The sequence below is a fragment of the Macaca thibetana genome, chromosome 3 (assembly GCF_024542745.1).
Source record: "Macaca thibetana thibetana isolate TM-01 chromosome 3, ASM2454274v1, whole genome shotgun sequence".
NCBI classification, from domain to species: domain Eukaryota; kingdom Metazoa; phylum Chordata; class Mammalia; order Primates; family Cercopithecidae; genus Macaca; species Macaca thibetana.
In genome coordinates this window covers 114571496-114597986 of record NC_065580.1, presented here as the reverse complement: position 1 = coordinate 114597986, position 26491 = coordinate 114571496, and the positions used below count along the sequence as shown (strand labels likewise).

General features: G+C 50.9%; 1 protein-coding gene across 1 annotated transcript in view; it reads left to right on the top strand.

Annotated features, from left to right (window-relative positions):
* CAMK2B (calcium/calmodulin dependent protein kinase II beta) overlaps window positions 1-26491 on the top strand; it is a 227816-nt gene that overhangs the window by 116491 nt on the left and 84834 nt on the right. Inside the window, exon 2 of the mRNA XM_050783402.1 lies at window positions 3845-4024. Coding sequence (XP_050639359.1) covers window positions 3960-4024 — 65 coding nt within the window. The 5' untranslated portion in view covers window positions 3845-3959. The remainder of the gene's footprint in view (window positions 1-3844; window positions 4025-26491) is intronic.

The following is a 26491-nucleotide window of genomic DNA, read 5'->3' as shown; positions in this document are numbered from 1 at the left end:
CTTGCCACTGTGTCCTGTAAGGAGTGCCATGTCAAGGGCCAGATGATGGGAGATGGATGGACTAGGGTCTTCCTGCTCTGGGAACCACAGACTGCTCTCCCTGGTGGATGGCTGGGCCTGAGAGAGGAAGTGTGGTGACACCCTCCCACATGACAGCAGTCCCTGGAGGTGAGGGGGACAGGGAAGGCGTGGCTTTCTTTGGGATAATGAACCCCATGTGCAGCACTTTTGGCTCTGCAGATGTGATGCTTGTTGCCATGGTGACTGTCCTAACAATAACCTCCCAGAACTGATATTCCCCACACCCTCCCCAGCTGCCACCTGGGAGGGAGAGCCCTCCTCGTTTACGAAAGCAAGCTTGAAAGGACAAGGTGGGAGGCAGAGATGACACGGGGGTGGGGGTGAAAGTGGGCCCTTCCTGAAGGTAGGGGTGAGAAGAGGGGGAAGTCTGGGCCTCTCTGACCAGAGCCAAAACCAGATGAGAGGGCTTCTGGAATCTGGGACCAGAGGTCATGGCTGGAAGACTTTCTCCCTTCTAGCCATTTCCCTCTGCTAGGGAGAAGCCCTCTGGGTCTGAGGGTGGGGAGTGGGTTGTTTTTTGAGTGTCTGTGTGGGGTCAGGCTGTCTGGGTAGGGACATTCTGGCTGCCTCTGATAGCCCAGTCCTTCCCCACTGTCTGGTGCCCAATCATGCCAACTTTCCTGTGCTCGCCAGGGTAGCTCCACTTCATACCTCTAATACTTCAGCTCGGAGGAGGGACTGCCTGGGGGTCCCAGGTGCTAACAGGTACAAAAGACGGGGAGAAGTACAGGATACAATGAATCTAAAATTGCATCTCTTAGTGACCCCACATTCTTGTGTAACCCTGGTCCTGGGCAGCTTCTCAACTTTTGAAAGATGACCTCAGCCGGGTGCAGTGGCTCATGCCTGTAACCCCAGGACTTTGGGAGGCCGAGGTGGGTGGATCACCTGAGGTCAGGAGTTTGAGACCAGCCTGGCCCATATAGCAAAACCCCATCTCTACTAAAAATACAAAAATTAGGGTGGCGGGTGCCTGTAATCCCAGCTACTCGGGAGGCCGAGGCAGGAGAATTGCTTGAGCCCAGGAGATGGAGGTTGCAGTGAGCTGAGACTGTGCCACTGCACTCCAGCCTGGGCAACAGAGTGAGACTCCATGTCAAAAAACAAAACAAAAAACAAAAACCAAGAAAGATGACCTTATAAAAGACTACCGAGTGTGCTGCCATGTCCACCACTCAGGGCTCCAGGAAGCCGTGTAAGTGTGGGTCTGTTTGTATGGATGTGTTTGTTGGTATGTGTGTGTTTGTGTGTGTGTGTGTGTGTGTGTGTGTGTGTGTGTGGAAGGCAAAGGAGGTTTTATGGGACACTGGGGTTTGAGTCATAGTCATTCCATGGCTGTGTAGGACTGTGGGTAAATTACTGTACCTCTCTGTCTCTCCATTATCCCATCAAGTAAAATGGGGATAATAATAGTACATGCTTAATAGGATTGTTTCAGAATTAAATGAGATAGTACATGTAAACTGCACAATCAGTGTCAGCTGTCATTAGGATGCCAGCACCACTTTATCATCTCCTGAACATGCTGGTAGGAGTGTGTGTGGTTTCATAGTAGCCTGCAAAGAGTCCAACTTACAGAGGGGTGCAATTTTCTTTTGTTTGTCTTGTTATTTGTATTCTTTTTCTTGAGACAGGGTCTTGCTCTGTCACCCAGGCTGGAGTGCAGTGGCTTGATCTCAGCTAACTGCAACCTCTACCTCCCAGGTAGAAACGATTCTCATTTGGGATTATAGGCAATGGGCCACCACACCCGGCTAATTTTTGTATTTTTAGTAGAGCCGGGGTTTCACCATGTTGGCCAGGCTGCTCTCAAACTCCTGACCTCAGGTGATCCACCCACCTTGGCCTCCCAAAGTGCTGGGATTACAGGCGTGAGCCACTGTGCTTGGCTTGTTATTTCTATTCTATTGTGTGGCCCTACCTCGTCTTTCCAGAGCTCAGAAAGGGAAAGTGCGGATGCTTCCAGCAGGTGCTGGAAGAAACTCCTGTGGGGTTAAACACAACGCCAAGAACAAACCTCAGACTTGGCCTCCAGTCCTTTCTCGAGTCCATGCCAGTCTGTCTGTTAGGATGGCCCAGGGTTCTCTGAGTCCAAGTCTGACATGGATGGGGTCTCCCTTCCTGCTATGGTCCTGCTGAAGTCAAGGTCAGGATCCCTCTGCCTCCTCAGCTGGGGACTTCCCCAGCTGGCCCAGCATTTGCCTTTGGCCTGAGAGTTTCTTGTCCTCTAGTGTCTTCTGGGTGCAGGTGGGTCGATGGCAGGGACTTGTTGCCGTGTGGTCTACTAATTGCCCAGCAGTCCTATGCCAAATGCATCCTGGCCCAGAAGGGCCCTGGCTGCCGGCACTCAGAATCCCTTTATCCCCTCCCTTATCCACACAACATTTATTGTGGCTTCTGGGGCTTGCTCTGGGCTGGCCACGAGGTGAGAGGGATAAGCAGGATAGGCCCAGAATTGGTCCTTGGGGAGCAGTAAGGAGGTCATGTCAGGGCAGCAGCGTGACCCAAATCCAGAGCTGGCTGCTGGAAACCCCCTCCTCAGAGCCTGCCCAGGATAGACCCTGTCAGAGGAGAGTGTGGGGTTGCTGGAGCCCAGTGGTCTAAAGTCCTGGTTCTGGTTCTGGACAGCAGCCCTGGTGCCAGGCCTCAGGGAAGGCTGTTTTGTGGGAAACCGGGTCGGCCCTGCCTCCTGCCTGCTTCCCTGCACTCTCCTCCTCCTTGGCCTCCAGGACGACTTTCAAGAGGGGGTTGGGGTGTGTGGGCTCTCTTCCTCTAGGCAAAAGCAGGGGGCAGACAGGTGGACCATGCTGGAAAAGGGGAGAATGTGTACCCTTACCTGAGCAGGGTGGTTATGAGCTCTCAGGCCCCCCAAATTGCTGATGGAGCAGCCCCTGTTTCCCTGGCTCAGGGTCCCTTGGCCTGGACTCCGAATGTCGCCTCCTGGGACCTCCATTCCAGACACCCCAGCAACCGTTCTCTGGAGAAGTGAGGGGGAAGGGAGGGGCTGGGACCAAGGTGAGGGAGCAGGCCCCACCCCTTCACTTTTTCATGCTAGTGTCCCAGTGTGTATGTCCGGCCTTCTGGGCGGCTCCTCCTGGCCAGGCAGCCTTTGTGACATGTGTGGCTGATGGAGACTGGGCAGGAGGGATCTGGCAGCATCTCTTCCTGAGGGTGTGAGGAATGAGTCCTGTGGAGGGCAGCACATGAGCCCTCGGCCTCCATGTGGGCCCCAGTCCCCTCCTGCTGTCAGGCTAGGTGGGCCTTCGAGGGAGAGAGGAGGCTGCGTTCATTATGTGCACTCTTCTGTGTTATGTGAGAGCGAGGGGTCGCCAGCAGCAAGTGGCCTGCGTGCGCGAGGTGCGGGCGTGGTGCGGGTACAGAATGAAGGCGTCAGTACAGGGCGCGGGTGTGTGTGCGGGGTGCGGGGTGCGGGGTGCGGGGGCGGGCGCGCGTGTGTGTGCAGGTGCAGGTGCAGGTGCGTTGCGGGTGCGGGCCACGGGTGTGTGTGCAGGGCGCGTGTGCAGATGCAGGGCGCGGGTTCCGTGCGGGTGCGGGTGCAGGAGCAGCGTGTGCAGGGCGCGGGGAAGGCGCGTGCAGGGGGCGGCGGGCGGGCGGGGCGGGCGCGGCGGCGGCGGCGGTGACAGCGGCGCCCGCGCCTCCCCGCGCGTAGGTGTGCGGCGCGCTCCTGGCGAGGACGGAGCGAGCAGATCTCGCGTGCGCTCGCCGCCAGGCGCAGCCCAGCCCGGCCCCCGCCTGGCGCCGCGAGCCGAGGTGTCTCCCGCGCCCGCGCCCGTGTCGCCGCCGTGCCCGCGAGCGGGAGCCGGAGTCGCCGCCGCCCGAGCGCAGCCGAGCGCACGCCGAGCCCGTCCGCCGCCGCCATGGCCACCACGGTGACCTGCACCCGCTTCACCGACGAGTACCAGCTCTACGAGGATATTGGCAAGTAAGAGCCGCGGCACGCGCGGGCTGGGCCGGGGACCCCAGAGGGCCAGGACCTCCGGGACCCTCAGCGCCGCCGGCTCCGGGCGCACTGCGGCCCCGCGCGCTGCCGGCTTCTCTGGGCTCCGGGCCCAAGCGCACGGCCCCGCGCGGCCCCGACCCCCGAGCCCCAGGCCCCGGGCCCGGTCGCCGGACCTCAGCGCGCGCGGCCCTCTCCATCTCTGCCCAGCGCGGCTGCCGGGCCGGGGCTCTGGGCTCGCGACTTGGCGCGGCGGGGGCGGCAGCAGGTGTCCCCGGAGCTCCCGGCAGACGTGACGCATTTGGCGGCGGGGAGGTCAGAGAGGAGGGGCGCGCGGGGGCGGCCGCCGGGCCTGGAGCGCCAGGAGGGGTCGGCTGCGGCCCCAGAGGGTCGTCCCCCGACGCGGGCACGCTGTCCCCACCCCCACCCGAGCGGCAGGCGGCGGGGGTGGCGGGACCTGCTTGCGCCTGCTCCTGCGCGTGGCCCCATCCGCGCGGGGGGTGCCGGCGTGGGAGAGCCTCTGCTGTAGGTCTCCTGGGGAATCTGGGTTCTGGAGGATTTTCCCCCAGATTCTTCTGGAAACAGGAATTTGGAGGTGTGGGGAGGACGAGGTCAGGGAGCCTGGATCAGGTCATGGGGATAGGGGGGAGAGATTAAGATCCTGATTGGGTTGCAAATTTCAGGGTCATCGAGGTGGGTGGGGGCTGGATTTTGGACCGTTGGCGGGGGCACTCTAAAGGGGAAGGGGCTTTGAAGGTTTGTTTGAAGTGGGACCTCACGGGGAACAGGTGCTGTGGCTCCCGTTCTCTGCTCAGCAGTATGAGCAGTGTGGGGCGAAGGTCTGGTTTGGGGTCCCCCAGACCCGGCTTTGCCCCTGGGGTCAGAGATGGGGAACGCCTCAGGGGCCTCCTGTCTGGCCTGGGGTCTCCCGTCTGAGAATCAAGGTGGCTGCACCTGGCATCCCCAGGGCTAGCTTCAGAACTCCCGAATCTCCAGCCTGACTGGGCCAGAGCCCCATCCTCCTCCGTCCTCCCCCATCCTCCTCCGTCCCTTCAGTGCAGGCGGTGGGGGCGCTGGCGGTGCTGGCGAGATTTCCTCTTACACATCCAGCACTGATCCTTTTTTTCCTTTACTAAATAAGTGTCTGGTGAAACCTTGTGGTGGGTGAGGGACGCTGATCATTGATAATTGTGGAGTGCGGAGCTGGAGGAGTGTGGGGGTGTGTTCATTCCCCACTTCTCCCTGCACGTGTGGAGAGGATTTGGGTAGGGGGTGGAGATGTGGCGCTCAGCCCTGTGCAAGAAGCCCATGCTGGATCGGTGGGGTGAGGGGCCAGGCCGGCTGGGGGACCCTTCCTTGGATGGGTCTGGAGAGCACCCCAGAGCTGAGACCTCGAGGGAGGGGTCAGGCCCAGCCCCCTTCATGGGGATCCCTAAGTGGGTGGCTGGCTCCCCCGTCTTCACCCCTCAGATGCACAGATCTACCCCTGCCTGTCCTCTTGGCCTCCAGAGGTGTCCTGGCCGCTGGAAGGGCAGGTGGGTAGCAGTTAATGTGCCTGGTTCTCAGAGGAAGAGAGCAGCAGTGGGAAGTCAGTCTTTCCTCAGGGGCCTTCTTGTCGTCTTCTCTGCTTGTGCCCAGAAGCACAGAGGCCCTCACAGCAGGTGTCCCTGGTCTTCCCCAAAGAAGCCACTTTCAAGACGTTCCCATGTACCCCAGTGTCCTCAGCCTGCAGCTCACTCTGGCTGTTCCTTCTCCCCTTTGCTGCGAGCCTCCCTGCATCCAGTGGCAGTGTCAGGGTGGCCAGCTCCCCACTGAGCCTCCAGTTCCAGCACAGCTGGATGTCCTGGCCAGTGCCACCCACACTGGGGAGTGAAGGTCTTTGGGGCTGCCTGGGGGAGGTTGAGAGAGGTGGCTCCAGAGGTGGAGACCAGGTGGGGCTAAGACTGCTGGGCTTCTCTCTGAAGCCGGAGAATGAGCCGCTGCTGGAAGGGAGTGTGGCCTCCTGAGCGAAAGCACTGGGAGCCATGCAGTGCGAGGTGAGGAGTGGAGCCTGGCATCGAGGGGAGCCCCGTGACCTGGGACAAGAGGAGATGCCCAAGCCAGGAGCTGGCAGCTCAGCGCAGTGCACCTTTCTGGAGCCCTGCTAGGCGCCGGGTCCCTGGGGACGCCAAAGGCCTGCCACTGCCATGCTGTGGCGGCTCTGGGGTAGGGAAGGGACTGATTCCTAGGGGGTGCAGCCGTGCCATAGAGGTGGGTCAGGGAGCGGGGAGGGCAGAGCAGGGCACCCAAGGGGGATGTCTGAGGCCAGGGCTCAGTTGTGGGCACTCAGCCCTTTTGTAGCGCTGGGGTCCCTTGGTTGATACGTTGGCTGGTTGTTGACAGTGCCTGCCCGGGGCACAGTTGGTGTTGCTTCCTGGCCTCAGGTGGACATGTCCAAGTTTATTTAAAGCTGCAGCCACTGGCACCCAGTCAGGTCTCACTGAGCTCCCTGCCCAAAGGAAGGACTTGGCCTCAGGCCCACAGCTGCTCATGTGTGACGAGGCCACTGGCCTTTCCCCTCCCTTGCCCCATCCTTTTCTGCTGTCTCTGCTCCCGAATCTTCCCCGGAGGCCTGGGCAGCAGGGTCAGCCAGCCAAGAGGAGCCGCTTTCTGGGGCCCTGCCCTGCCCAGTTCTATAGGGAGTGTGTGCCCTTCCCTGCTCAGCCTGACACTTCTCACAGACACTAGCCTGGTGGCCCATGTGGGAGCAGTTACAGAGCAAGGCAGGGAAGCCCTCAGCCTGGCATGGCCCAGCCAACAGTGCAGTTTTAATTTTTTTATATTCGATAAACTTTAAAAATCCAGAAAAATCCCAGGAATAATAAAATGAACATAGTATCTCTTCTACCCAGAATTGAAAATGGTTAATCTTTTGTCATTTTGGCTTTAAGTCCTTTTTTACAAAAAATTATAAGAAGTATTCCAAAGAAATATTAAGTAACCCATTTTCTTCCAACTACTGCTTTCGTCTTTTTCCTCCCAGGCTCTTTTGGGTACATTTACACATGGATATAAGTATCCATAACTAATATAGAGGATTCTTTTGTGTGGGTGTTTTTCTTAACTTTACGTAAAAAACCTGGAACTTGTACTTTTCACTCAGCAGTCTTGTTGACACCTGTGCTTGTTGATGTGTTTAATTGCGGGCTCCTGCATGGCGACCTGTAGTGTGAACTCTGTCCTGCCTGCCCCTCTCCCAACGGAAATCTAGGTTGTCTCCTGTGTTCCATTGTCACCCAGCACACTGTGGCCAGCACCGTCACGGCCAGGGCCCTGAGTGCGTCTGGGGTGCAGGTGTGAGAGTTTCTTTAAGGTGTGTCCCTGGCAGTGGGGCTGCCGAGGAGGGTCCGCCTGTCTCTCTGTAGGTGCCGCCACTCTCCCTGCTGTGTCCACTCGCACAGCAGTGTGGGGGCCGCCCCTTCCCCTGGATGCTGCCATTCGTAGGGTTGGTAGGTTGTCAGTGTTGACAGGTTGTCAGTGTCGACCGTTTGTCGGGTAGGAAGAGGTCTCACATTTTGCATTCATCCTCATGAATCTTCCATTTTTGGGGAGTTGTCTCTTTTCAAACATGGAGATCTCCCTAGAAAAAAGCATCTCCCACGAGGTTTTGGATATCATTTCAGGGGTTCATGGGCCCCTCCTTTTCTGGGGGAGATGGCAGCTAGGGCTTGTGGGCCATGTTGTAACAACACCTAATGTGTACATTACTTTAAATGTTTGATTTTATTTGATTCGAATTGTCCAGAAAGGCCCTTCTCCCCAGCCCCATTTTACAGACAAAGAACTGAAGTTCAGGAAAGGCTGGCAACTTGCCCAAGCCCAGGAAGCGAGAAGGGCCCCTGAACTCCAGTCCAGGGCATCTCCTACCCCTTCCATCTCTCCCACTAAACCTCAGATAGGCCCAAAACTGACCTTGATATGTCCTTGACTCCATCCAGTGGTACCCCAGTCGCCAGAGAGCAGGCTGTATCCTGGGGCGTGTGTGGCCTGACTGCTGGCGGGGGCATCACTGTCAGCTGGCGGATGCCTTCTGCCGAGAGGCACACTGTGAACCAGCGAATGGCCTGCTAGGTAGTTAATAGATAAACTTAGGAAATTCAGAGCAAATCAATTTTTGAGTCTCCAAGCTCTGAGTCGGTTGCCAGGGAAGAGAGGAATGGAGGAGGAGGGATCATTGTATTTGCTTTCTCCCTCCCCAGAGCACACCAGGCACTCCCTGCCTCAGGGGCCTTGGCCAGGCTGCCTCTCTTCCCCTGACCCCTCATAGCTTACTCCCTTGGGCTGCTCAGCAGGCTGTCCCAGACACCCCCCATCCCTCCCCTTTTGCCTCCCCACGCCTCCCTGCCCCTCCCCCCCAACTTGTCTTCTCCCTGGCACTTTGCTCCATCTGATGTGCTGGACAGCTTACCCACAGAGAGGCGGAGGTCCGATCCTCTGCCCATGGCTGTGTCCCCAGTGCCTGGCCCGAGGAGGGGAAGGGGTGAGTTGGGTGGGCCTCTGCCTTCCGGCCTGGCTCCCAGGAGGCCAGCAAGAGTCCTCCTGGTCTTGATTCCTTAATGTAGGGTAGTTTAAAAAGAAGTCGCACATGCTGAGATTGCTGGCAAGATGTGCATTAAGGTGATGCTAGTTTAGTTACTATTTAATGGTATTTTTATACCATAACCTACTTTGCTGAGAGCTAAGAATATATCTGCATGCTTGCTACCAGGACTCTTTTCTTTTCTGGTAACAGTTGCTAGCGCTTAAATGGTGCTTATTATATTAACGTGCTAGATCTGTGAAGTAGGTACTGTAATCATCCCAAGTTTACAGGAGAGGTAGCTGAGGCACAGAGAAGCCCCATTCCTCAGAAAAGGTCACACAGGGTCAGGATTTGAATCCACATTCTGCTCCTCTCGGAAGCTCATTACCCTACTCTACTCTGTGCTTCAAAAATGCTGTAACTCCACTGGCTGACTCATGGCCAGCTTGTGGTCTACTCTGACCTGAGGCTTTTGGGTACCTGTCCTTGGCCAGTTGCTCACTATGATGTATTTGTGCTTTTCCAAACCAAGGGCACTACCTCTAGGTTCCCCTTTGTGAAAACGTTATTTCCTTTCATCGTCAAAGACAACCAATACTCTGACTCCATATGACACCAACAAGACTGGAAATTTTTATTTTATTAATTAAATTACCAGGGCAATATGATCTTGTAAAACACACACACACACACACACACACACACACACACACCCCAAGTAATACAGAAGTACGTGCAGTAAAATGTGACTTGTTTACACTCAAGTTCCCTCACTCTCCAGAGGTACCTGACCTCTTAATTTTAATGTCAGTATGAGGATATGTGTGTGTGTGTGTACATATATACACATCTACATATATAGCAGATACATATGATTTCAAAACACAGATGGAATCACCATATATGTGATTCTGCAATCTGTTTGCCCAACACTTTCATGACGACCCCCTGTGTCAGTAAGTCTTTTCTTAAAGCTAAGTGCCTTCCAATTCTTAGCAGAGAAATGTCTGCATACGCGTTGGCCACATTTTTTAAACCAAAAATTGGGACCCATCCTCTAGCAAGTGTGATGGGGTATAATAGGATGCTATATTTGAACTCAGGGCCTGAAAGGTTGTTAGGAGGGTCCAACTGTTGTGAAGGAAAGCTGTGTTCTCAGCATGACCAGCTGCAGGGGCTGGGCCTGTGGAGGTGGGTGCAAGTGGACTCCTGCCAAGGTCAAAGGCCACAGGACTGAGTATGTCTCAGTTCTCACTTGAAAGAACTGAAGGACCTATTCCCATCTTTCTATCCCCCCTTTCTAGGAATCCCCAAGAGCAAAGGGGAGAGATATGCAATGTTTAGGTTTTGTGTCTTCTACTTAAAAATTCTAACAGGGATGTTTCCCTCATTTTTGCTCCATTGGCCTTTAAAGAGTCTATATTGAGCCACCCTAGAATTTAACAGTAATTTACTAGAAGAGACCAGGTAGAGAGAAGTGTGCAATGTCTGTCCCTGGGAAGACCACTCCCATTTCCCTGTGTTCTGTGGTGCCACCTCCCTGGTCCAGGCAAGCGATGTGGCCTTTCTGGAGATTTTAAATATATTTTCAAAAAATTTAATTCTCTCTTCCCCCACAAAAATGGAATCTGATTTGATTATTTTTAAAGCATCTTTTACAGCTGCAAGTCACTTTGCTAGTGTAGAAACATAAAAATGCATTATGTATCAACTTGGTTTTTAAAAAATTATCATATTGGCATATTACATAGAAATGTATATTTTATTCATAGAAAAATTTGAATTATTTAAAATGAAAACATCCTTTTATGTTAGAGAGAGGTGGTGTTGCTAGCTGCCAAACTTTTGGGTGGCTTTTGTCTCCTGGGTTAGAGGGTCACTTGTTGAGGGCTCAGTTCCTGGTGGACATAGTTCTTTTTGTATTGACATAATTATCCAAAAATAACTAAAGTTATGATTCTTTGTTAAGCCAGATAGAAGCTTTTGTTGAATTTCTAGAACAGATTGGCAACAACCAGGCAAAGATTTAAGAAGATTTTATGGGAGGAAGCATAATGGCACACTTGTACAGGGGCGGAATTTGGGACTCACAGTCCTTGTTTCCCCACTTTGTGAGCAGCAAGAGAAGCCTGGAGGGCAGGAGCTGCTGTCGCCCTGACAATGAAGTACAGCGGGTGTTATGCCTTTTGCTGTAATGCCCTCTGGGTGTCAAGCACATCCCAGTAAGTGCCGTTTCCAGCAAGGAGCTGAGGAGCCCTGCTTCTGTCACCCAACACCCCCTGAATTCAAGTGCTGAGAACAGTGCCTGGCACACAGTAGGTGCTCCACAGTGGCTCAGCAATGGTCTGGGTCACTCAGGCCTTGCACCTGGGACTGCTTCCCAGAGCAGTGGCGCACCCACCCTATCAAAGATGAGGGCCTTACAAGAGGTATTGGGTGGCTCTGCAGGTAGGTCTTGGGGGTGTATTCTGATGTCCAGTCTGGGTAGACAGTCTTGTCACCTGGTGAAATGCAGTAGCAGGGCTGTCAGCACTTATATGTCTGCCATGAGCTTGACTCCAAGAGGCTTGCAACCTTTAGCTCATTTCTTAATGAAGTTGTTCACATGACTTCTTGTTTGTTGAGGTGCTGTCTGATTCTCAGCATCTGTGGATTTGATCCAGGCCATTCATTAGGGGCTTTCTGGGCAAAGAGTATGAGTCTGGTTAGGAGCAGGCCCTCCCGAAGAAGATGACCAGGGGATGGTTCTCGGCCCCGACCACACATGGGAAGCCCCTGAGGAGTGTTCAGGCCCCATTGCGTTTAACCAGACACTAGGGAAATGGGGTGTCAGCATTTTTTTAAAACTCCCAGGTGGTTCCAATGGGCATTACATACCCAGACTCTGCAGAGGAGTCTGCATCTGAGGCCAGACACTTGCCTAAGCCCACACTCCTTCGTACAACCCTTGGTTCTTTCAGAGCCCACCTAAGCACGGATTTGAAGTTTACCTTCATTTTTTCTACATTCACAATGACATTACTACCCCACCACCCACCCTACCCAAGTTGTCGAGAGCACCATGGGTAGAAGAGATAAAATGTGATACAAAGGTGAGCCGTGTGTGATTTAAAACTTTCTAGTACTTAAAGAAAAAAGAAACAGGTGAAAGGAACTTTAATAATATATTTATTTAACCTTATATCCAAAATATCATTTCAGAGCCCTGGTGCAGTGGCTCGCACCTGTAATCCCAGCACTTTGGGAGGCCAAGGTGGGTGGATCACTTGAGCCCAGGAATTAGAGACCATGGGCAACATGGCAAAACCCCATCTGTACAAAAAAAAAAAAAATTATTTCAACATGTAATCAAAACAAAAATTATTAAGCTATTTTGCATTCCTTTTTGTATTATGTCTTGAAACCTGGTGTGTATTTTACCCTTATGGCACATCTCAGTTTGGACCAGGTTCTTATGTCTACATGGTGACAGTGACCACAATATTGGACAACACAGGGCCAGAGCTTCAAAATCACTGTTTTTTGTTTGCTTGTTTTTCATTTTTCCTGGTTTCTTTTAAGGATAATAGTTACAGTCATAGTTGTCTTTGTCTGTTCCTGATTTCTTTTGCTGTCCTGAAGACTTATTCATTTATTCAGCAAGTCTGGTTGACTGTACTTACCATGTGCCATAGGTGCTTGGAAAACAGTAGTGAACAAAGAAGTCAAGGATGCCTGCCCTTGGGGAACTTATATACTGCTGGATAGAGGCAGGCAATATAAACAAATTATATGATAGGGCAGAAGGTGATTAATACCTCTGGGAATAATTGAGAAGACTCAGGAGTGCCAGTTAGGAGGAAGGTTACCATTATAAAAAGGATGGTAAAGCCAAGAAAAAAGAAGATTCCAATTGCTAAAATCAGGAATGACATAGGGGACCTTACTGCCAACCTTACAGAAAAAAATTATGAGGAAATAACTATGAATAATTATGTGCCCTCCAGTTAGATAACCTGGATGAAATGGACAAAGAAAGACACAAACTACTGAAACTGACTCAAGAAGAAATAGAAAATCTGAATAGACCAAAAACAAGTAGAGATTGACTTAGTAATTTAAAATTTTCCCACAAAGGAAAGCTCAGGCTCAGATAACTTCACTAGTAACTCCTACCAAACATTTAAAGAAGAATTAATGCCAGTCTTTTACAAGCACTTCCAAAAAGTAGAAGAGGAGGAAATTCTTTCCAATTCATTATGTGAAGCCGGCAATACCCTAATACCAAAACCAAAGATATCACAAAACTACAGACTGTTGTCACTTATGAATGCAGATGAAATATCCTCAACAAAACACTAGCAAAATAAATCTAGCAACATATAAAAAGGATTATTTATACATTAGGAACAAGTAGGATGTATCCCAAGAATGAAAGGTTCATTCAGCATACAAAAATCAATCTATATAATGCATCATGTTGATAGAACAAACATAGAAACTATATGAACCATTTCAATAGATGCAGAAAAAGCATTTAACAAAAACCAATACTCTTTCATGATAAAAACTCAACAAACGACAAGTAGAAAGGAACTTCCTTAACTTGATAAAAGACATTTATGAAAAATCCACAGCTAACCTCATATTTAATGGTGGAAAACTGGAAAACTGAATGTATCTGCTCTTTCCATTTCTAGGTAACATGGTATAGGAGATTTTAGCCAGGGCAATTTGGCAAGAAAAAGAGATAAAAGCTTCCAGATTGGAAATAAATAGTTGTAGCTACCTCTCTTTTCAGATTACATGCTTTTGTATACAGAAAATCCTAAGAAATCCATTTTAAAAACTATTAGAACTAAAAAATGAATTTAGCAAAGTTGCAAGACATAAGACCAATATACAAAAATCCATTGTATTTCACTATACTAGAAGTTTAAAATAACAAAATAAAATTAGGAAAAACAATTTACAATAGCATCTAAAAAATAAAATAATACTAAATTTAATAAAAGAAGTATAAGACTTGTACATTGAAAACCACAAACCACTGTTGAGAGAAAGTAAAGAAGACCTAAATTAATGGAAAGACATCCCATGTTCATGAATTGGAAGATTTAATATTGTTAAATAGTAGTATACTCCAAATCGACCTACATTTTTGCTATGAAAATTGCAGCTGCGTTTTTTGCAAAAATTGACAACCTGGCCCTAAAATTCACGTAGGAATATAAGAGAACCAAAATAAGTAAAACAATCTTGAAAAAGAAGAACAAAGTTGGAGGGACTCACAGGTTCTGATTTCAAAACTAACTACACAGTTACAGCAATCAAGACAGTGTGGTATTGGCATAAGGATAAATATGTAGATTAGTGAAATAGGATTGAGAGTGTAGAATAAATCCATACATCTGTGGTCAGTTGATGTTTTACAAGGGTGCCAAGACAATTCCAATGGAGAAGAATAATGGTCCATTCAACAAATGAACAATTGAGTATCCACATGCAGAAGAACAAAGTTGGAGCTGTACTTGACACCATATACAAAAATTATTTCAAAATAAATAATAGATCTAAATGTAGGAACTAAAATCATAAAACTCTTAGAAGAAAACATAAGAGCAAATCTTTGCAACTTTGTATTAGGCAATGGTTTTTTAGATATGACACCAAAAGCATAAACACAAAAGAAAAATAGTTTTACTGTTGGGCTTCATTAACAGTGAAAACTTTTGTATTCAAAGGACACCATTGAGAAAGTGGAATAGAGTAGCCCATAGAATGGGAGAAAATATTTGCAAATCGTGTGCCTGGTAAGGAATTTGTATTCAGAATACTTTAAGAACTTTTACTACCTGACAGTAGAAGAAACAACCTAATTAAAAAATGGGCAAAGGACTTAGACCTTTCTCTAAAATAGGTAACAAATAGCCCACAGCACGTGAAAAGATTTTGGCATCATTATGGAAATGCAATTCAAAACCATCATGAGATGCCATTTCACTCTTACTAGGATGACTATTATCAAAAAGACAGATAATAGCAAGTGTTGGTGAGGACGTGAAGTTGGAATGCCCATTCATTGCTGGTGAGGATGTAAAATGGCACAGCTACTAGGGAAATTGTGGGTCCTCAAAATGTTCTATTCCTAGGTATACACCCAAGAGATACGAAAACATATGTCCACACAAAAACTGGTTCATAGCAGCATTGTCCATAATAGCTAAAAAGTAGAAACAGCTCAGATGTCCACCAGCTAATGAATGGATGAGGAAAATGTGTTATATCCATACAGTGGAATATTATTCAGGCATAAAAAGCAGTGAAATACTAATAAGCACTGACACATGCTAAAATGTGGATGAACCTTAAAAACATCATGCTCAGTGCAAGAAGCCAGTCACAAAAGGCCACATGTTGTTTAATTCCCTTTTTATGAAATGTCCAGAAAAGGCAAACCTGTAGGACAGAAACTGGAAGGAGGATGGATGGAAAGAGGATGGGCAGTGACTGCTAATGGACAGTAGTTTAGTTCTGATGTGATGAAAATGTTGTAAACTTAGATTGTGGTAATAGATGTGCAACTCTCAATATATTTAAAACCACTGAATTATATACTCTAAATTGGTGAATTGTTTGGTATATGAATTAAATCTCAATAAAGATGTCAAAGAGATAAAACCTACTTAGAAAATAAAAGCTGTCACATCTGGATCTCAGCTTTCACATTGCTGAGAAGTAAGCTTCGAAATTAAAGTGACTGCCAATGCCCAGCTCATGGTTGGCGGCCTCCCCTAAATTTCAGGACCCCAGCAGAAATGCGGCTTTGGCCAGGCCACCTCTGTTGAACCAGCCTCTGCTGCGAAGTGTCTTCGCAAACAAAAAACAGTGAGAAGAAGCCTTGTCACTCGGGCATCTGACTGGTGCTGGATGACAGCATCTCTAAACTTAGCCAGCCCTCTGGGCCTGTGCCTGATGTGAGCTCAGGCCACAGGCACTGGGGGAGGGCCAGGCTCCTGCTGGCCCGGGAAGATCCAGGAACCTGTGAGCCCTCACATGAGCCCGGCCTGGGGCGGGTTCTGACCTGGAGTTCAGAGACACATGACACATTGGGTGACCCTTTCCAGAGACCAGCACAGGGGAAGATGCCATCTGCACCACCTTACTTTCAGGGCTGTGTGACTGAGGGTTCCACTGCGACTAGGAACCCAGTAGGTGCCCTGGCTTCCGAACTTTGCCCCCACAGCCTCACCCCACATCTGGGCCTCACCTCACATTCTGGGACTCTATTTTGCTTGTTTCCTGAGTGGCCTTTGGGAATGTCCCATCAGAAACTCCAGACCAGGCCTTTGTAGCAAGGCTGGGGCTGTAGCTCCCATTACTGCAGTGTGAGGTGGGCCTCAGGGGTCCCCTCCGCCTGTGCCCTCTTTCCTTCCTCAGAGAAAGCCTAGGCCCCTCAAGTCCTTGTGGGGGACTCATAGCAGCAGGATGACTTCCATTGCAGTGTGGGACTTCTGAGGCACCATGTGTGGTCACAAGGCCGCTGCTGAGGAAGCGCACCAGCCCCAAGGGTCCTGCTGTCTCCCTGGAAATTAATGTGGCCGAGCCTGTGCTCCTCCTTCAACAGAGTTGGGGACCCAGCTGTCCTGGTCCCACTGCCCGCCGCCACCCCATCCCCATCCTCATCCTTTCATCATAACAGCCCCAGGGACTGACGGAGAACACCCCTCCCAGTCAAAAACCCTGAGAAAAGCTGTGATTTTGGTGCTTTTCACAATTCCTCTGCATGCCTGAGGCCAAATTCATTTTATTCTTACATTTTTATTCCCTGATTGACATTCACAAATTCTTATCTTGACCAATTGTCCACATGACCTCCAACCCAGGACGGCCTGTCTTGCGGGAGGTGTTACTCTTTCTTTCTCTCTGTTTCTCTCCCTCTTTTCTCACTTCATGTTTCCGCTTTTCCTCCCTCTTTTGCTTCCTGGTCTTTTCCAGGCTCTTCCTGGTGTGGTGACAATGGTCACTGGGCACTCCCCTCACTTTATGGGGCACCCCTCCCGGGCAGGACCTGGGGCTGTTTCTTTCTCCAGCCTCATCGTCCTCCCCTCCTTCTGTCCCTCTTCCTCCCTCTCCTTTCTTTCACTTAAAGGATCCTGTCTTTTGGGGGGCCCTCCTTCTCCTGCCCTCCCAGGTCCTCAGTAGCTCGTCCCTAGCTCTGAAGGCTGTTCTGGGGCTCTGCAGCCCCTGAGAGTGTCACAGGCACTTCTGGGCTTCTGGGTCTTTGCCACCACCTCCCCCCACCACCACTGACACCTGGCTGAGCTATTTCCCACACCGTGGGCTGAGGATGCTGGAATAGAGTTGTCATTTTAAATTCCACTCACCTCCACTTTCTGGCACCGAGGATGGAGGCTCTGAAGTGCGGATGGACCAGAGCACAGCCTCCCTGTGACTCCTGAGCTGTTTCTGTGGCCTCACTGCCCTGGGGTAAATGTGGGGCTCTTCCCAGCCTTGGTCACCCACGGGGGCATCACCAGCAGGAAGCATACACTGGGGCTCAGTTTCCCCCTCTGGGCTATGGGGACAGTGATGTGGCAAGGGAAAGTCTCCAGCAGGTGTGACTTCCTGGTGAGGATGGGCCTGTGCCTCATTTGGGCCTCATTGTATGACCCTGGGCAGGAGAAGGGTCACCTCTTGGAGTGTTGTGAGGGTCAGTCCATGGTGCAGGGAGCCAGCCATGCAGCTGCCCTTCCCTGTCCAGAGTAGGGGTAGGGCAGAGCCAGTCACACACCCCTTCCCCTTGTCCCATCTGCAGGTGGGAGCAGAGACACAGGCCCGAAGGCCTCTGGTTTCCCACTGTTGTCCCTGAGGCCTGGAGCTGGGGTGGTGGGGGGCCTGTGTGAAGGATGACACAGCTCAGAACTGCAGAGCCAGGGTGTGGTGCTCGTAGGGGCAGAACAGCCCCTCTGGGTACCTGGGGCTGGGGCTGGGAGAGATATAAATGAGGGTTGCAAGCGCCCGGGGCCAGCCTCAGGGGCACATGCTGGGGCACAACAGTCCTGCCTGCCACCCCTCACAGCCACGCATTGCTTTTAGTTTATGGTTTACCGTCTGGAATTCTTAGGGATTCTTTTCTCTGAGTTTTTCTTGTTTGTTACTAGAGGTTAAGAGTTTGATTTGCCACATAGTAATAAAGGAGTTCTTCTTAAAACCAGATTTTGGCTGAGTGCGGTGTCTCACTCCTATAATCCCAGCACTTCAGGAGGCTGAGGTGGGCGGATCATTTGAGGTCAGGAGTTCGAGACTAGCCTGGCCAACATGGTGAAACCCCATGTCTACTAAAAATACAAAAATGAGCCGAGCATGGTGGCACGTGCCTGTAATCCCTGCTACTCAGGAGGCTGAGGCAGGAGAATCGCTTGAACCAGGGGGTTGTGGAGGTTGCAGTGAGCCGAGGTCACGTCATTGCACTCCAGCCTGGGCAACAGAATGAGACTGTCTCAAAAAAGTAAAAAAATAATAAAAATAAAAACCAGATTTTAAAGACAGCATTGTAAGTACCAGTTTCTGTCATTATTTCTTAATGATTCCTCAGAGATAATGACTACATACCATACCAGGACATTATTTTATTAAGGTAAAATATACATAACAGAAAAATTTGCTGTCTTCACCATTTTTAAGTGAACAGTTCAGTGGCAGTAAGTGTGTTTACATTGTTGTGCAACTATTACCACCATCCATCTCCAGAACGTTTTCCTCTTCCCCAAGTGAAAATGTCCCCATTAAACACCGACTCCCCATTCCCCTCCCTCACCCTGGCACCCACCATTCTGCTGTCTGCCTCTATGAATTTGACAACTTTAGGGACCTCATATAAGTGGAATCAGACAGTGTTTGTCCTTGTTTCAATAAGCATAATGTCCTCAAGTTTTACCCATGTTGTAGCCTGTGTCAGCATTTCCTTACTTTTTAAGGCTGAATAATATTCTATTGTGTGCATTTTGCTCATCTGTCTGTCGACAGACACAGGTTGCTCCTGCCTCTTGGCTGTTGTGAAATAATGCTGCTATGAATGCGGGTGTACAAAGGACATTTTTAAAGGACATAATACATGGCCCCCTCCCACTGCACATGACATAGCCACTGGGTTGTGTGGCCTTGGGCTGCCATATAACTCTCTGGGTTTCAGCGTCCCCACTTATGAACCAGAAGGGTTGGGTCATTTGACTCTCTCGGGTCCCTTCTGGCCCCAGAAACTGGTTCTGTGAAAGCCCCATTTCTTTCTTCTGAGACTTGCCCCACAGCTCACCTCTCCCATGTGCAGGTGCCGCACAGTCTGATTACGTGGACATTTCTAAGCTTCCAAAATCCTTTTGCATTCCTTGAGAATAAAACTTTCGAAGGATGAAATCTGATTGATCTGAAACCAAACAAAACCCTGAGTACTTTAATTGATGCGCAGCTTGCAGGAAAAAAGAAGCAAGCGGACACAAGGCTATAGTAAGTCCCAAAGCGCCCCCGCCCCCGTCCGGTCTCGGCTATCATGCGTGGACCCCGTGCGGTTCCGTGCGTGGCGTGGCGAGCCCGGGGTCCCTGACAGTGGCGCCCACCGCTCAGCCGGCGGAAAGGCTCTTCCCGCGCGTCCTTCGCGAGCCGCGCGGCCTCGGCCTGGCTCTGGCGGGAGTCATTCCGGAGCCTGGGCTTCTACTCTTGCTCTGGCGCGGTGACTTCCAGCGGGCCGCCGCTCCAGGAGGGGCGTGACCTGCTCTGAAGCGCCGCCTTTGAAGGGTCAGAGGCTGCGCGGACGCCGAGTGAGGCCCCTAGGGTGCTGGCGTCGGAATCTCTCTCGTCCCCAGTTTCTTCCGAATGGGCTGGTGTCGCTGGCTTTTGTATCCACCCAGGTCCCACTACTGGGGTGAGGGACTGACTGCTCCCCCGCGGGCGCGCCTGCCTGGGCAAGGTGGCTGTGTCCATTATATAGCTGGGACACCGCGGGCGCAGAGTCCCGACCCCACCGCACCCCAGCCCACGCCCGCGCTCTGGGGTCAGAGGACTCCTCAGATGGGGACCTCTTCTGCCCGTCCTTCCCGAGGGCCCTCCCCATGCCCTGTGCTTAGGGGCGCGACGGAGCTGGAGACCCCGATGTGGTCCAGGGCAGCCCCTGGACGTGCAGGAGGGAGATGGGGGCGCAGCAATGGTGGGCCTAGGGGCTGGAGGCGCAGCCCAGCCCTCCTCCTGCTGGCTCGGAGCTCGGGTGCTCGGGCAGTCCTGAGAGCTCAATGGCCTTAAAGCGGCTGTCTGTGTCCCTTCTCCCGTCAGGCCAGGAGCGCAGATGGCCTGGACCCCAGGTGGGTGGGCTGACCCTGGCCCCAGAGCCCGGCTTCAGCTGGGCGGCTGTGAACTGCCCCTTGTCCCAGCCGCCTGCAGGGAGGAGCACCAGCCTGGCTGTGGTGAGACCCCTCTCTCCTCTCTGGGGCGTGACCTGGTGCCTACCCATTCCTCCCGGACAGTGCACAGCACAGCTGCTGTGGTTTGTGGAATCTGCGTTGGTGGTGGGAGCCTGCTGGGCCAGGCGGTCTGTGCTGGGCAGGGCTCAACCCACCCAGACCTGAGGACACAACTCCCCAGACAGGGCTAAGCCAAGCCAGGCTGGTCACCTCAACTCTGTTCCCTCAGTGCCTTTGCTGGACCCTTCTGGGCCTTCCGGCTGGCAGGCAGTAAAGGGCAGGCTGGCCATGGACAGAAGCCCCGGAGAGGGATGGTCTGCTCAGCCTCTGGTCTCATGAGGAGAGACGAGGGGCTCACACACCGCCTGATGTGTGAGACCTGCTGCTGGGCAAAGCGCCTTCTCTGTGCCTCATGGCTGTTCTTGGGGCTAGTGGTCACCTGCATTCCCTGAGCAGGACGGGGCCTTGCCCTCCAGACAGAGTGGGAGCTGGAGGCCCCACACCTCCCCCTCTCTGTAGTGTCACTTCTGCCTTCATCCTCCCAAAGTAGACACGTTGGGGGAACCTTGCCCAGCCCTCTGGGTGTCCCTGTGAATCCACCTCAGAGAGGGCAGCAAGCAGTGTGGTTCTGAAGGGGATGTCCAAGGAAGTGGGGGGATGCACAGGAGGAGGGCCAGCAGCCCCCGAGCAGGGAAGGCAAGCTGTGAGGAGAGGAGGGGGACATGCGATGCGAGCTGGGGGCTGGGATTGGGGACCCAGGAGCAGGGCACTATGCTGGGCGCCACCACACACGCAGGCATGGGGCAGGCCTTGTCTCTCCTCCCCCAGCCACCTGGGCCTTCCTATCTGGCATCCTGGCTCCACCTACCGTGGGCACTTCTTTCATCCTGCAGCTCAGCTTGTCCCTGGAATTTCTCAGGTGAGAGTCGGGATGGCAGCCCTGGCAATTAGCCCTCCGCACATCTGGATTCTAGAGGCAAAGAGAAGAGACATGCCCTGTGCTTAAGGTGTTCACGTTCGTGTTAGGGGACAGAACAAGAACATGCCTGCCCCATGCCTCCTGGGCACATCCTGTGTGGGTGAGGCCACAGCAGGCCCTTCCAGCATTTGGGCTACGTGAGGTGAATGGGTGGTTTTCCTGATATGGAAAGAGCTCCTATAGGTCAATAAGGCCTGGAATCCCAGTGCTTTGGGAGGCCCAGGTGGGAGGATCACTTAGGCTAGGAGACTGAGGCTGCAGTGAGCTGCATTCACACCACTGTACTCCAGCCTGGGTGACAGAATGAGGCCCCCCAGTTTTAAAAAAGAAAATGGCCAAAACTCCAATTGAAGTATGAATGACAGATATAAGCATCAACAGCTCACAGAAAAAGAAATGAAAGCTTCAGTGGGTAAAAACAGGAAAACAAATTCAACAAGGGTCAGCTCTCAGAGTTCCCCTTAAAGTTCCCACAGGCTCCTTCCAGGCGGCCCTAGGCTAATGGGCCACCTCCTCCAGACTGTGGCTCCACTCCTCTCATGAGGACAGGACCAAGGCCCTAGGACACAGGAACTGTGGCCTCATCCCAAGGAGTGGGTTGGCCCTTGATGTGCATGATGGCCTCTCCATGTGGGCGGAGGAGGAATTCCAAAGATGCAGTGAGCCCAGGCAGACCATTCCCAGTGCCAGGGGCCAGATGGTGCCGATGACACAGGAGGCCCCATGCTGAGCCTCCTCAAACCCTCCTCTTCACACACCCTCCCCTGTTCACACCCTCCTCCTCCTGCTCACACCCTCCTCCCCCTGCTCACCCTCTCCTCTCCCTGCTCACACCCTCCTCCCCCTGCTCGCACCTTCCTCCCCTCCTCACTACCTCCTCCCCCTGCACACCCCCTCCTCTCTCTGCTCACACCCTCCTCCCCCACTCACACCTTTCTTGTCCTTCTCTCACCTTCATCCCCCTGTTCACACCTTCCTCCCCTTGCTCACACCCTCCTGTTCACACCCTCCTCTCTCTGCTCACACCCTCCTCCTCCTGCTCACCTCCTCCTGCTCACACCCTCCTCTCCCTGCTCAGACCCTCCTCACACCTTCCTCCCCATTCTCAAACCCTCCTCCTACTCACACCCTCCTCCCCCTGCTCACACCCTCCTCCCCTGCTCACACCTTCCTCCCCTACTCACACCCTCCTCATCCTACTCACACCCTCCTCCCACTGCCCACACACTCCTCCCCCTGCTCACACCCTCTCCTCCTCCTCACACTCTCCTCCTTCTGCCCATACCCTCCTCCCCCATCCATACCCTCCTCCCCCTACTCACGCCCTCCTCCCCTGCCCGTACCCTCCTCCCCCTGCTCACACCCTCCTCCTCCTGCCCGCACCCTCCTCCCTCTGCTCACACCTCTTCCTCCTGCCCACACCCTCTTCCTGCTCACTGGACCCAGCATGGCCAGATTGAGTGATAGTTCTCCAGCAACCCTTGTGCGTTATCTGCAGAATCCACCACATGCCTCAAGGCCAGCTCCAGGGCTAAGAGACAGGCTGGACCTCTCCACCCTAGAGACCAGGCCTGACCTGCAGGCCTCCCCTAGTCTGCTGGAAGAGCATGGGCACAGTGGGCTACAGGTGTTCCTGGGTGGTCCACCCTCCTGTCTTCATCTCTGTATTTATTTTGCTCTTTGCTTAATGAAGACCCCCCCGCACTGGGGTCCTGGCCATTGCTCTGGGGCACAGCTCCTGTGGGGTTGCTAAAGGAAGGCATCTGTTGCTGAAGATTTCTGGAGAATATGGTTCACCTCAGAGAACAGAGAAGCGAAAGAGAGAGATGGATGCTTATACAGAATGAGCAGAAGTCCCAGACCCTCCCCGGAAGGGGGAACTTCCCACTGAGGCTACACAGGACAGGCTGGATTTGCGGGGATCCCAGCCCAGCCCACCGTGGCTTTCAGAACCCCCAGTCAGACTGGCTCCCTTGTGGGCCCACTCCTCGGGAAGGGTGCTCACCCCCTCTCCTCTCTCGCTCCCATGGAGAGCGTATAATTTCAGCCCCTAGGTGGTCTCTGGCCTGTCAGGTTCTCCTCCCACCCTGCCCCTCAGCCCCTCTCCCTCTGGGTATTTGGGGTATGTAGAGGGCGGCCACATCATCTCCCCTCTCAAGTGGTGCCCTGGTCAATGTTTAACGGGGGGTGGGGTCCCTGGTGGGTGGTGTTTGCCCATTTCTGTGGTGTGAAGATGCCCATCGTGGCCAGTGTCAAGCTAACAACATGACATCAGCTGGCTCGCAAGAATCCAGAAAATGTGAAAGTCTGTTCTCCAGCTGGAAGAGCTGCCTCCGACGCCCACTGCCTCTGCCTTGGCGCAGCCAGCATGACCGAGTGATGGAGTGAGCCAACACTGCACCCAAGGCCTCTCGCCCCTGTCTTGGTCCTGCTGCCAAATCCCAGCCCCGCTTCTTCCCATTCCCAGGGCTCTGCTTGGCTCAAGTCCCATGATTCATTCTCCTCTTGCTCCCACCTCCTCCACCTTACAGGAGTGCCCCGTCCATCTGCCCAGGAGACTCTTTTTGAGCCAGTGCAGGGCACCTCAGGGGACCTGTGCAGGGTGGCAAGAGGTTGGTGAGGGGGTTGGGGATTTTTTGTTTCATTTTGTTTTGTTTTTGAGACTGGATCTTGCTCTGCCACCCAGTCTGGAGTGCAGGGATGCATCATAACTCACTGTAACCTTCAACTCCTAGGCTCAAGCGATCCTCCCACCTTGGCCTCCCAAAGTGCTGGGATTATAGGCATGAGCCACTGTGCCTGGCTAGGGAAGAGGGGTCTGGTTTGATCCCACCTCCACATCCATGCTGTCATGGTCTCGGCAAAGCATTTGGTGCCTGTCCCTGCCTGTGACATGGGGAGCATAGCCCCGTCTTTCACTGTGGCCTGAGAGCCCTGGAGGGAACCCTTGTACACTGAGAGGGCCATACGTAAGTGGGTGTTACAGTCAGGATGTCTCCCGGGGTGGTGACAGCTCCAGGGGAAGACTTTAGAGTCCCTGAAACACCTTTTCCTAATGTTGTTCAGGGTCTCTGGTCACAGTGAAGTTTTGAAATTTCACTCTATGGCAAATATATAGGCATTTTCCTTGTGATATATGCTTTTCTGCCTGTGGTTTAAAAAAGTCCTTCTCTATCCTGGTGTTTTAAAGATATATTTTTTTCTCTTTACAATGAAAAAGAAATTAATGGGCTTCATTTTTAGAGCAGTTTTATCTGTATGGAAAAACTGGATTGAAAGTATAGAGTTCCCATATTCCCCTTCACCATTCCCCACACCTGTTGTTAACATCTGGCATTAGTTTGGCACACTTATTACAATGATAGACCAATATTAATATATTATTAACTAAAGCCCATAGCTTACATTAGGGTTTGCTCTTGCTATTGTACGTTATATGGGCTTGGACAAATGTAGAATGACATGTATCTGTCATTACAGTATCACACAGAGTAGTTTCACCTGCCCCCAGAATTTCTCTGTACTCCACCTATTTGTCTCTCCCTCCACCCACCCCCTGCCAACCACTGGTCTTTTGACTGTCTTCATTGTTCTGCCTTTTCCAGCATGTCATACAGTTGGACTCATACAGTATGTCGCCTTCTCAGACTGGCTGCTTTTATTCAGCAATGGCCACTTAAGTTTCCTCCTTAAGGGGGAGGAGGAAGCTGTCTTTGTGTAGCTTGATAGTTCATTTCTTTTTAGCTGAATAATATTCCATTGTCTGGATGTACCACAGTTTGTTCCTTTGCTTACTGAAGGACATCTTGGTTCCTTCCAAGTTTTCACAATCATGAATAAAGATGCAATAAACATCCGTTTGCAGGTTTTTGTGTGGACATAAGTACGAAGAATTGTGATTGCTGGAGTGTAAGGTAAAGAATATGTTTAGTTTTGTAAGAAACTACCAAACTCCCTTCCAAAGTGGGTGTATCATTTTGCATTCCTACCAACAATGAATGAGAATTCCTGTTGCTCCACATTCTTACCATCATCTGGTGGTGTCAGAGTTCTAGATTTTGGCCATTCTAATAGGTGTATAGTAATAGCTCTTTGTTGTTTTATTTGCAATTCCCTAATGACTTATAATATCGAGCATATTTTCATATGCTTGTTTTCCATCTATATATCTTCTTTGGTGAGGTATCTGTTCAGATCTTTTGCCCATTTTTAAACTGGTTGTTTCTGTATTGTTGAATTTTAAGGGTTCCTTGTATATTTTGAAAACCAGTCTTATCAGATAGGTGTTTTGTAGATATTTTCTCCAAGTCTGTGGTTGTTTCCCTTTTAATTCTCGTAAGTGTCTTCCACAGAACAGAACTTTTTACTTTTAAGTCAAATTTATCATTTTTTCTTTCATGAATTGTGCTTTTGGCATTGTGTCTAAGAAATCATCACCAAACCCAAAGTCATCCAGATTTTCTATGTTATTTTTTAGAAGTGTTAAAGTTTTGCATTTTACATTTAGGTCTATGACCCATTTTAAGTTAATTATTATGAAAGGTGTAAGATCTGTGTCTAGATTCATTTTTTTTCATCTGAATATCCAGTTGTTCTGGCACCATTGTTGGTAAGGCTATCCTGTCTCTATCTGGTATTCACAAACCTCAGACTTTGCTCTTCTCCTTCAATATCATGTTGGTTATTGTATTATGTATCTTTTGCCTCCCCATATAAACTTTAGAATCAGTTTGTTGACATATGCAAAATAACTTGCTGGTATTTGATTGTGAGTGCATTGAATGGGTAAATTAATTTGGGAAAAAACTGACATTTGACAATATTTCATCTTCCTATTGATGAACATGGGCTGTTTCTGCATTTATTTAGTTCTTCTTTGATACTTTTCATCAGAGTTTTGTAAATGTCCTCATATAGATCTTGTACATATTTTGTTAGATTTATACCTAAGTATTTCACTTTGGAGGATGAAATGTAAATGGTATTGTGTTTTAAAATTCCAGTTCCAATCTTTCATTGCTGATATATGAGAAAGCAGATGGCTTTTATATATTAACCTGGCATCCTGCAACCTTTCTATAATCATTTATTAGTTTCAGGAATTTTTTGTTGATTCTTTGGGGTTTTCTGTATAGACATATCATTTATGAACAAAGGCAGTTTTATTTCTTCCTTTCCAATAAGTGTATCTTTTATTTCCCTTTCTTGCCTTATTATGTTAGCTAGGACTTCTAGTAAGATGTTGAATAGCAGTGGTGAAAGGGAACATACTTGGTTTGTTCCTAATCTTAGTGGAAAGTATCCAGTTTCTCACCATGAAGTATGGTGTAAACTGTAGGTCTTTTGTAGATTTTTTAAAAATCAAGTTTAGGAAGCTCCACTGTATTCCTAGTTTGCTGAGAGTTTTTAATCGTGAAACTGTGTTGGATTTTTGTCAGATGCTTCTTTTGCATGTATTGATATAGTCGTGTGATTTTTCC